This window comes from Haliotis rufescens, unplaced genomic scaffold (assembly GCF_023055435.1).
Source record: "Haliotis rufescens isolate VD_foot unplaced genomic scaffold, xgHalRufe1.0.p SCAF_7, whole genome shotgun sequence".
In the NCBI taxonomy this organism is placed as follows: Eukaryota; Metazoa; Mollusca; class Gastropoda; order Lepetellida; family Haliotidae; genus Haliotis; species Haliotis rufescens.
In genome coordinates, this window is record NW_025964361.1 from 23,732,543 (window position 1) to 23,745,401 (window position 12,859).

A 12,859-nucleotide genomic window follows, 5' to 3' on the forward strand; every position below is an offset into this window, starting at 1 on the left:
AGGTGAGCTAAATATCCCACTGGCGAATCCAGGAAAGGGGTGGGATGGCGGGGTACTTGAAACTAGTGACGAAAAATACATAGAATATTCATTTACAGATGAAAGTTAATATCAGGTTAAAATGAGCTTATTCGTTCCCCAGACACACCACACACACGCACGACCCTTACGCACACTCACGTCCCAGATACACGCACGCACACACATTACACACGCATGCACGACCCTTACGCACACTCACACCCCAGACACACGCACGCACAACCCTCACAACCCAGACACACGCACACCTACACACTACACACATACACGACCCTTGCGCACACTCACACCCCAGATACACGCACGCACACACACCACACACGCATGCACGACCCTTACGCACACTCACACCCCAGACACACGCACGCACGACCCTCACACCCCAGACACACGCACACATAGACCTACACACTACACACACACGACCCTTACGCGCACGCACAACCACAGACACACGCGCGCGCACGCACACACTGATTACTTTCAGAAAAGACAGAAAGTCCAGACACAAGACAAATTATCACTCCGTTTTTCTCATTCAAACATCAAGTTTATTTAAAAGCAGTTTAGTTACGAATCTCTGACCAAGCATGAATAGCAGTGGATTTTTCGATTGAACAGTTACACTGTTTTACATGTAAACGTGCGCTATCCTCCGAGAAATCAGGCACAGCTCGAGAAAGGCGGGTTATCAAATTTAACATCTGTTGAGGGAACATTTCAAACGTATGTCTCATTATTTCTTTCACATTACGATGTCCGTTACTATAAGCTAAACATTGCATATACATATGCCGATGGTATCATGTACTTTCTAGCGTGTACAATCAAAATTGTTTGTACTGTCTTTAGCGATACATATGAATACACATATATGAATTAAGGTTACATGTCTTGAGACGACCCCTATCTATGAGAATGTGGAGGTGGATCAGACTGCGCCCCCTGACGACCGACTTGAGAACTACGCCAGTCCTATCAAGTGCGTGGTTTGAGGCAAGACCTCGCGGAGTGTGTGCTACCTTGTGATATAACGTTATTTGTAGAAGACCGTTGTGGATTAAAGCCTTGTGTTATCCGTCTTAGTGAAGCCTCGACATTGTCTGTTGAGGAGGGTTCAATATTTGCGCTTTTGGATTAGAGAAAATTCTGAGGCGGATGTGCTGTAACCATACTGAGGGTTTTTGTGCGTGCGATACCACGGTAAGGTTTACATGTCTTTCCCTCCTTCCTTTCCCTCTTCCCTTCTTCCTTTCTTTCTCTCCGACCAGAGAATGCACCACTGCGAGCTCACAACGGGCTTGTAAACATCACAAGACGATTGATGAAACGAACCTTCTCCATGACTTAAGATGAAAACCGATTGGCGGTAGTATTATTCTTGCCTCTCCTATCGATTTGACGGAAGCTTAGAATATCGATCAATGCTAGATGTAAATACGAAGCTATTACATTGGTGTCCATACCAATTCTTTTTTTAAAAACCCTTCCATACAACGCGAGATGTTTCTCCGGTTGAAAGCGAGATCTCATGCCAATATCTTTAATTATAATACTATAGTATAAGAAAATGGCACATTGCGCAAGGTTATGCCTATCAATTATTTCTATCTAACAATACATGCCAGCACAATTACAGCTAGGTATTGGAACTGTTCTCGAATGTAATTGACACCACAGTTGTATGTGATCCACGATAAAACAAAACATCTACAATCCTGGTTGTATTGGCAGTTTGAGGAGATTGTACCGCCACGGAATTGAGTGAACTCGTCCAATGGCGCCATTTCTTCTTGTAGCACAATCGAGGATACACCTACCGCTACCCACGTAGATGTTGTGGTGTGTGTAGACGCGTGTGAAGATGGTGTGTTTGGACGTTGTGGTGTGTCTGACGTATGTGTGGATATGGTGTGTGTGTAGACGTTGTGGTGTGTCTGACGTATGTGTGGATATGGTGTGTGTAGACGTTGTGGTGTGTCTGACGTATGTGTGGATATGGTGTGTGTAGACGTTGTGGTGTGTCTGACGTATGTGTGGATATTGTGTGTGTGTGTAGACGTTATGGTGTGTCTGACGTATGTGTGGATATGGTGTGTGTAGACGTTGTGGTGTGTCTGACGTATGTGTGGATATTGTGTGTGTGTGTAGACGTTGTGGTGTGTCTGACGTATGTGTAGATACGGTGTGTGTGTGTAGACGTTATGGTGTGTCTGACGTATGTGTGGATATGGTGTGTGTAGACGTTATGGTGTGTCTGACGTATGTGTGGATATGGTGTGTGTAGACGTGGTGGTGTGTCTGACGTAGGTGTGGATATGGTGTGTGTGTAACCGTTGTGGTGTTTCTGACGTATGTGTAGATATGGTGTGTGTGTAGAGGTTGTGGTGTCTGACGTAGATGTAGATATGGTGTGTGTGTGTGTGTGTGTGTGTGTGTAGACGTTGTGGTGTGTCTGACGTAGGTGTAGATATGGTGTGTGTGTGGACGTTGTGTTGACGGTCCTACGGGCAGGTATGTTTTGAACACTGGATTTGTGTAGACGTTGTTGTGTGTGTATGTGTGTGTGTAGAGTTGTTTGTGTCTCTTGACGTGGTGTGTAGACGTGTGTTGTAGATGTAGCAGAGGTGGTGTGTGTGTGTGTAAGAGAGAGAGAGGGAGAGGAGGAAAATGTTCCTGGTTACTATCGTACTATCGCTTGATTTTACAAATGGAAGACATCTTCTCGTACTGGGGAATGTGCTGCTTCCTCTTTTGACAGGATGGTGGTTCTGTTTGGGGTTCAGTGGAATATAGGGTCTTGGGTTTGGATACGAACTATTATATTTTATTATGCTATTTGCATTTCTTTTACAGGCAGTGCATGACAGATATTTCTGATCAAGTGTAGCTTGTCATGGAACACAAGGAGGCTTAATTTTAACAGTAAACATATTAGGAATTTGGAAATCATTTTGTTCATTAGGTCACCACTGGGAATGCTTTCGATCTATGATTCTTGTGAAAACGGGATTTTAATGAAATAAATATGAAATGAATGAATTAATTACAAAACTAATGATTGAGCTAATGTTGTTTTTTAATTTTCTCAAACGAATGTTTATAGGATTACAAAATGTCGTTTGAAGGCAGCAAAGTCACTATGTATGGTGCTGGCGGTTTGGGCATGTCTGGTCCGTTTGAACCACAAATCCGCACAAACCTTATTGTCGGTGGGCGCTCTACCGACGAACCACCGCGCCACATTTGTGTTTGCACGACAGCTGCCTAACGCTAGAAGGCAATGCTTGCGGGAAGGGGGAAGGATTTCAATCTGCTTTAAAAATTAACCTCTTTACAAGTAACCCGCTCTCTCGATAAAAGTGTTTCTTAGACCGAGCACGATACTTTTTGTACCAGACGTTTCGCTTTCCATTCACAGTCTGATAAAGATTTTTAAGATCTGTTTCCTCCCTGCTAGGCATATGTTGTGCTAAGTTATCGCATGATTGGATAATTTTTACAGAAAAAAAGAAATCTGTAATGATGTTTAACTTCCTGATAAAAGTCTGAGGACAATCTGTCGACTTCCAACTTCTTTTTGCATTCGTCATTGTTTATTTGAAATCGGCCTGTCTTTGTTAAAAAAAAGATTTAATGAATTTCCTGCTACTGTCCACCAGTTGGAATTCAATATTCCGGCATGGGTTAGAGGGTATGACTATTAATCTTTTACTATATAATCTTTTAAGTAATTTGTTACTATTCGTCAGCTACATGCCCTGTAAAATATCAAATCACGGGTGGTAGGGTAGCTATGTGGGTAGGTGTTTCTCCTCATGCTGAGACCCGGGTTCGACTCCAAGTATGGGTATGTACAGTATATCAAGTTGTTTCTTGAATTCCTACGTTGTAATATTGCTGGGATATAGATATTATGTGTCTGTTTATGAACCGTGTTTGTAAGTGGATCATTTACACCTGCACACACCCTACAATGTCCCCCTAGTAATGTCTTACATCTTTTCATATATGGACACACAATGTATATTTAGTTTTTTCATATCAGTTTATCTGTTGTAAATTACTATTCATTAAAGAGAGATTCTAATCACATGTTTGTGTAATAGGTAACACAAATATACTTGCTTATTAACGGGACGCGAGTCAGACCTGTCTGTAATCAAGGCAGTATTTAGATATGCTTTACATGTTTAGTGAATTCAGTCCGTTCAAGTCCGTTATCCAATAGGGTTTAGTTAATCCGGTCTTCGTTACCATGGGCACCAGCATGCTGGAGATAATGGGTGGGGAAAATCGTTTGCTGAAATTGTCAGGTTCGTTTGTTGTTGAACCCGTATATCTTGGCGATTTTTTGTAAAAACATATAGCGTGTAACACGTCATTAGGTCCACGTGTCCAAAGAGTAAGAAGACAAATACCACTCACGTGACATCATGGGGTATTAACAGTAAGGTACACAAGGCCAGACAAACTGATCACCTGTACCTCAGAATCAGCCCTCCTTCTACAGAAAAGACACATACAAAAGAATCTAAAAAAGAATTAACTGGTGTGAGGAAGGCACACATTATCATATTACTACAATATTACCTCCCTTGGATCTTTTCTGGCAGGGTCCTAACTTGTGGTTATTAGATTATTTTCATATTGTATGGTATTGCAATTATTTCTATAGGCATGACCTTTTAATAATTTCAATATCACTGACCGTATGTTACAGTTTCAATAGTTTTCGAAAATTAGTACGAATATTTGCGATATTCCATAGTGGTGAGGTACAGTATCGATTTGGTATAAGTATGTATTAATACAAACAATTTGAATAATTTAAATACGTACAAATAAAAAGTTGGAATTCCTGATCAAATTGAAGATATAACTGTGAGCGTTTCACCGATTAACTGACGTGTTTCCTGACGCGGAGGCATCACTCGGAGGGAGGATCTGGTACAAGAGTTCTTGGGCTTGACGTTTGCCATCTCTAGTTGGCACTGGACTGTACGCCCAAACACGTGGGCACACGGCCTTCCCCATTAACACACGGGAAGAGATTACATCCAGGGGTAGTTTAAGAAACTGCACAAATGTATCAGCGTAACAGACTGTAAATTGAGTGCTTATCGCTGTGTCAGAGGCGATCACACCTGCCCACCGCCATAAGATGGCAAATCTAGCAGAATATTAAACATTTTCAACTTTAGCAGACATCACTTTATCTGATATCAAACTCAATGGGGAAACAGAACTCGGGAATCCAGTTAATATATATGTTAAGGTTGTATTGGTTCTGCGTATATTAAGATTGCTGTACGTGTTTAAAATATAGATTTGCAAAATGTAGCGGCGTGGCACTTGATGCGTGGAATACTTATACGTGTCTATATGATTCGAATATCTGCTATATATCCCAGGGTGTGTATCAATAGCTGCTATATATCCCAGGATGTGTATCAATAGCTGCTATATATCCCAGGATGTGTATCAATAGCTGCTATATATCCCAGGATGTATATCAATAGCTCCTATATATCCCGGGGTGTATATCATACGTACGTGGTACATATTTCTGGTTGTATTTCATTAAAAGCTGACATATGAACCAGATCGGTTTGAGCGTCAACAGTGGTTGCTATATATCCAGTTCGTATATCATCAGTAGGTGCTATATATTCATGTATATCATCAGTAGGTGCTATATATCCAGTTCGTATATCATCAGTAGGTGCTATATATCCAGATTGTATATAATCAGTAGGTGCTATATACCCAGGTCGTATATCACCAGGTGCTTGATATCCAGGTAGTATATCATAAGTAGGTGCTATATATCCAGGTAGTATATCATCGATAGGTGCTATATATCCAGGTAGTATATCAACAGTGGTTGCTATATATCCAGTTCGTATATCATCAGTAGGTGCTATATATTCATGTATATCATCAGTAGGTGCTATATATCCAGGTAGTATACCATCAGTAGGTGCTATATATCCAGGTAGTATATCACCAGGTGCTATGTATCCAGTAGTATATCACCCGTAGGTGCTATGTATTCATGAATATCATCAGTAGGTGCTATATATCCAGGTAGTATATCACCAGGTGCTATGTATCCAGTAGTATATCACCCGTAGGTGCTATGTATTCATGAATATCATCAGTAGGTGCTATATATCCAGGTAGTATATCACCAGGTGCTATGTATCCAGTAGTATATCACCCGTAGATGCTATGTATTCATGAATATCATCAGTAGGTGCTATATATCCAGGTAGTATATCATCAGTAGGTGCTATATATCCAGGTAGTATATCACCCGTAGGTGCTATGTATTCATGAATATCATCAGTAGGTGCTATATATCCAGGTAATACATCATCAGTGGAAGTTATATATTATGTATATAGTCAGTGAAATGCAGTAATTGTTTTTTACTTATATATACTACATTAAAGAAGTTGACGAACACCCGATCCTTATATATTTCTACAGTTAACCTGTCATGCCATGACAGATAACATACAGTAACATGAAGGAATCGGGTGATCAGCAACAATTACATAACTCAATCACGTGCTGGCCACGTGCACCAAAGATGCAAACAAAGATATAAAACATTGAAATTCACGTCTCTTTGGATCCATCATCAAACATAGTTGTCGTTGGGTGAATATTGTTTAACGCCGCAGTCAATAATATTGTGGTTCAATCATGGCGGCTAGCAAATAATCGAGTGTTTTTTGTTTGTTTTTTTGTTTAACGCCGCACTCGGTTATATGACGGCAGTCTGTAAGTAATCCAGTCTGGACCAGACAATCCAGTGATTAATATGAGCATCGATCCACACAATTGTGATACGGTGACATGCATCAACCAAGTCAGCGAGCCTGACCACACGATCCCGTTAGTCGCCAATTCCGACAAGCATAGTCACCTCTTGCTACAGGTATTGGTTGCTAAAGACCTATTTTACCCCGGATCTTCACGGGTTAATTGAGTGTAAACCAGTCATATTTGGGGTTGATAGAGTGAGTGATCGACGCAGTCGGGGTACAATGACACACAATCACAGCGACTGACAATGCGATCCAAGTTTGTCGCCTCTTACGACCCTAAGCTGGGTGCTTGGGATATATTCTAACCCAGGGCTCCGTTCCACAAAGCGATCTTAGCAGTATGACGATGACAAAGTATGGCAGTTACGATCACCTAAGTACTAAGATAGCTTTGTGGATCGGGGCCCAGGTCCGCAAGATTTAAACAGGTGATCTTAATGATGATGTTGATAATGATCAAAACACATGTCCCAAGTAAAGGTACACCGATTAAAGCGTGTGTATTATACATTTATTTGCCACTTAGTATAAGTGTATATTTTAAGGCGTGGAAATGAATAGGCTTAACTATTGTAAAATGTGTTGAAAAACGGTTGGTTTGATTAAAATGAAAAGTTGAAACATAAAACTTTATTAATGATGATTCAAGAACACGTTTAAAAAAAAGCTGTAATATATTCAAATGTGTCGTAATAGGGCTCTGAATCACACCACTTCATTTCTTAGAACCATTGTTTGTTTTGATTGAGATTACTCTAAACGACGTACAACACTTAAAGTTGGGCCACTTCGCGGAACTACGAGCCATTTTCACCCTGAGATCGTGTCGAACTTTCCGGATATCATAAATCTGTGAAATATGCCTGACGTAATTTGGTAATCGACACATAATCCGCTTTCCGATTTGAAGGAGAAATACGGTCAGAGACAGTGATTCACTGTCGACCGGCGACCGAGTACGCTGAAGTAGACACGTTCATTCCTCGAGTGATGCAATTCCGCAGTAGATGTAACAACCAGATCACGCATTCTCAACACGCCGAACGGGCTTATTGACTGGATATCTGTCCCTAATCCCACAAAGTCGGACGTAAAGTGTGCGCCTCATACCGCATCCATATCCAAACTACAGAGGGAAGACACCCAACTACTCGCTCCTTGCTAACCTCCCCACATATTACCTTTCATACACCAGGGCACATCGTCACTAGCCGCTGACCCAGTCCCGAAGCTGGTTTGTTTACCGGCAAGTTGCAAACGTTCTGCCAGCTAACGTTGGAGTTGTAATCTGTCCCACACGATCTGCATACGCAATTGCTAAAAACCACATGTAGGTTTGTCTGTTTATGGCGGGAGACCCGAGTCGTTCATTGAATATCCTTCGCCCTTCATTGATTACTTTGGGTTTGTTTGCACGAGCTCACGTGACACCCCCGGATTGCCTTATATGGCTTAAGATAAACAAAACATCTGCACGTCTGTTCCAATGTACCGTTGCATATATTTGTGGCGGTTTTTTTTTACGAGATTACAAATAACACTGGTTTAGAAGCATTCTGAATGAAGATTGAGCGTCGGCGGAACTGTTGTTTTATGTTGGCAAGGAGCCAATCTATGTTTATTACTTCCATCCTGCGCCCCCCCTGCTTGTGAATGGTTCAGCCCGGCCGGAAGTTTCGAGGGAGGTCATTTGCGTTTGCGGTTCGCATTACCGCGAGTAGTGCCATATACGGATGGTTTATGCTAACTATTCCTAGGATTTAGCCCGTTCAAGTCATGTTTCATAAAATTCATGTGGATTATTGACACCTGGGATGAAAACAGGATACCATGGTATGTAATTATTCATTTCGTTCGATCTGATTTCGCCGAGAACTGCGCACACTGCGCCGTACTGAAAGCCGCGAGCTCGCCTCGGTGTCAAAACTCAACCAGGCACTCTACACCGTAAGGTGGCCGAGATGGGATTGACGGAGAATAAAATGTACATATTTAATATATCAGGTACTGTCGTGATTGTTTTATTATAGATTGAGGTGAAATAACAGTATGTGTGTTAATCGCGTCGATGTTCAACAGTACAGCGTTCGGCTGACCATCCATGTGCCAATCAAACCCGTCTGTCGCTCGCCCTCAATTGTGGGTGCCGACTCCACGGGCTGAGGCAGGGGCTGAATAACTGTTTTTATATGCCACGGCCCTTAACCGTTTCATCCACCGACTCGTGTTTATTTCTTCCTTTTTATCTGTTGCAGACGGTCCACTGAGAAATGCACAGTTATGGCTGAGCAATCCCGAATATGCCCGCGGACAGGCAGTCCAATAGTGGGATGTTGAGAAGTTTGCCTCCTCCCGATCTACCGTCACAACAGGCTGTAGTTTCCCTCGGACAAGTTCGCCCCGGGCCCCGGGCACAGAATGAGTATGTGGACAGTCTGCGGCCTCACACCCTACCGGCATTAAAACATGCGCCGATTACCACTGGGGGAGGGAGCATTCACTCCCACCCCCAGGCCCCCTCCCAAAGGGGGCCAAGTACCCAGCCGGTGCGTATCACCAGCATTCGACCACCGCTGAACAGTAACGTGATTTCGTCACAACCAAGTTCTGTGTCCCCTCCCTTGAAGAAGGAACCTATAGAAACTGATGGCGACAATCACACAGAATCAATTATTTGTAACAAATGTGGAAAGTGCAGATGTGGGGCGTGCACCGAACCACGGGACTTACCCTCTCGTTGGCTGTGTGGCGACAAGTGTGAAATCAGTTTGGAGAAAGGGGTGGATTTTTGTACTTGTTTTTGCTGCGTGAAAACAGTATTCTACCACTGCGGCTCGCAGGACGAGGAGACAGGCCGGGCATGTTATGAGGATCCGTGTGCGTGTTGTGGGGACGCACCTCACTGCATAAAGCGATGGACATGTATGACGGTGATGTCCCTGTGCTTGCCCTGTTTGTGGTGCTACTGGCCGGCAAGAGGTTGCATGAGGGGATGTACAATGTGTTATAATAAATGTCGCAAAAAAGGATGCCAGTGTTCGCGGAAAGTCGACAGAAAAGCCGCCTCGAAACACTCCCAGACGCGACGCCTGCTCGTCGAGTCTGACAGCTCCAGTGCCTAATGTTGGGCACACACCTCCCGGGATCTTGGACCAGGGCTATTCAACCGGGAGGGGAAAACTCTTTTTTCTGGTGATAATGCGGGTTATGTAATTAATCTTAACAGAAAGTTTATACAAGTTTGTTGTGAAATACGGATATATGTTTACGCTTGTGCACGGAGATAAGTCGATATTTTCCCAATGAGGATTTTGTTCACGGAGGAGTACAAGTGTATAGGAGTTGATATTTTCTAGTGCAAGGCGAACCGGTTTGGATTCTCAACAGTATTTTCCTCGTATGCCCACACCCTACGTAATTTGGATTATTCTGATCGTACAAGGATCAAAAAGTTGTGTTTTTGTGGAGGAGGCACGCGAAGACGAAGGCCTTTTGGAAACAACCCTCTCTCACCCTCGAGGAACGGGTGCTTTGTGATAATCGGTGTGTGTACAATGACCCTTTACCCCCAGGGTCCCAACTTTGTTATAGGACCACAACACGGGATGATGATGATGATGATAACACCGTTTTGTGAATTCAGTCGGTTTGTGAATATTTGTACCAACGGAGCAAAGGTAGACATATCTCCGTGTGTGTCTCATCTAGATGTATGTACTACAAATCTAGGAGAAATTTTCATTTAAAAAACAAAACAATTTCTTTTTCGAAATCGTCTCCTGGCGATGGAATTTCTGTGTTCAAATAGACCGTGTCCTCACTGGGTCCTAGTGCTGTTATTCATCAGGTGTTGATCCTAGCTCATGCCCCTCACTGCCATCGTAGTATTTTAAATTCTCATGCCATAGTTGTGCGTTCATTTTGGAACAAAATTTCTCATTTTAAAACCATTTTAGTACAAAATCAAATTATAGAATCGTATACCACATTCATACGTTTACCAAGTTTGTGATCTGTTTAGGCCTAATAACGCCCAATTTTAGCCCAATTTTATTTCGTCAAATATGTACATATACCAGTATATATACTCCTTAAGTGAGGTATTCACTGTTATCTTGTTATCTCCAAATTTCGAAACTGTTATGGTTATGAACAAGACTGTTACCTGTCAACCTTGCCATAGTGTTAGCCTATGGCTGTTTGATTAATGAAAAGTCTATATCTGTTGGAATCTAGGTCTTTTTATCATATGTATAAACTGTTTTGATATCCTCAATGCCTATATTGTTGACAGATATATTTATTGTGGTTTGTTAACTTACCCCACTGAAAGTTGTAGCATCATATGAAAGCGGAAGAACTTCTCAGTCTTAGAACAAAGCAATATTAATGACCTTGGTTCAGTCCTTTATACATGAATATTCATGAGGCTTTTAGAAGACAGCGTTTCATGGTAAATGTAACTTATTTTCAAATAGTTATTCAGTTAAGAAATCCATTAAAGCATAAAATCTTCATTTGAATTTGACTATGGTATTATCCAAATCTTTAATTTTCATTGTTTAAAATTATACCAAAAGAAAATTATGAAGTTTTTTTTATGATCTATTTCAATATAAATATGAAATATAACCTGTCGATATCTTTCAATACATCAATATTATTTAACAGGTATATCGCCTTGCGTGTGAACACAGTCAATTATGATGTAATGAGGGTTCAAACCGCCACATCTGGTTCTACAACTCTTGGGTTATGAGTCATGGGGAAGATTAACTTTCTGATATGTGGTGTTTGTGTCAATGTTCTCAAAATATTTTGTATGAATTAGGCTATATTTATTTGTGAAGAGAAGTAACACTAAATATATGATATATGAGCGAAGAGGCACAGTGGATTACATAGAAGATGGTTTCTGGGGACAGATTCTAGTTCCTGTTCCAAGAGGCTGGTTGTACCAGGTACTGTGGTATCTATGTAGGTAGGATTGTTACCAGGGTACGTACCAAGCATTGTACACCAACATGTTGTACAAATTGAGCGAGATGTGTATATATATACATATTATATATATACTATAGCGGACGTATAGAGTGTTGGATGTAACTGAAGGTTCGCAGTTGTATATAAAGTCTTGTTGCCGTTTTAATTGGATTGTTTTGTTTGTCTACAGTGGATACTGTTACCAAGTGTGATATTTATACTTGTTATTGGCTGGAGATTTGTGACATGTGGCCCTGATGGTGGATACACAATGGGATAGATTCAGGTAAAATGCTCAACAATTATCAGTAGTTCAAAGAGCATTAGTTCAGGTAAACTGTAGAACCACAGTTGTTTGTTTTAAAGAGTATTAATGAGAGGTGCTAGAAGAGTGCGCATGTTTATTGCGGTTGAAACAACTTCAATGTCTTGTTTATTACAAAATCAGGCCATTGCTAGCATTGACACATTAAACAAAGAATTAGATCAAGCTTGTGATTATAACACGCTAGTGTTTATTGCAGCCATTATGTAATAACCTTCAATAGCGGAAGTTGACCTCAAATTGTAGAACTGATTTAATGCTAAGTGTTATATGAAACGTCTAGGATGTAGGTTGTAGGGCATATCTAATGTGTTTAGTGATGCAGACGAATTGATATAAGCTGTCATCCATAGCCAGTGTTAATATGACGACCACTGGTTAGGTGCACAGGCAGTTTCATCAGTATGATGGCATTAATTCATTTGCTTTCCACTGACATTTTCGAAAGTGGAATTATTAAATATTAAAATACTTAATATCAAATTATTCCACTGAATTAAAATATCAGTGCAGCCACTAGTGATGATTGGTGCGATATGTGTACATGTTCTACGGTGTAATTGCCATGGTATTTTATTAAGTACAAAAGTTAAACCGGCGTTTCCATAGTTTTCATTAATATTAACATAGAGGTCATTCACATATCAGGATTTCTGGTGTCCCCCGCCGT

General features: G+C 41.3%; 1 protein-coding gene across 3 annotated transcripts; it reads left to right on the plus strand.

Annotated features, from left to right (window-relative positions):
- The first annotated feature begins 1,003 nt into the window (after positions 1-1,003).
- Positions 1,004-12,030, plus strand: LOC124137460 (protein sprouty homolog 2-like). 3 transcript variants are annotated; one of them, XM_046503759.2, is made up of 2 exons: positions 1,004-1,245; positions 9,137-12,030. In XM_046503759.2, the coding sequence occupies exon 2, from the start codon at positions 9,182-9,184 to the stop codon at positions 10,001-10,003; it is 822 nt and encodes a 273-aa protein (XP_046359715.1). In that variant the 5' UTR covers positions 1,004-1,245; positions 9,137-9,181; the 3' UTR covers positions 10,004-12,030. The 3 variants fall into 3 exon arrangements, with proteins under 3 accessions (XP_046359715.1, XP_046359714.1, XP_046359716.1); XM_046503758.2 differs by lacking the exon at positions 1,004-1,245 and adding an exon at positions 8,535-8,714; XM_046503760.2 differs by lacking the exon at positions 1,004-1,245 and adding an exon at positions 8,761-8,885.
- Positions 12,031-12,859: the final 829 nt, after the last annotated feature.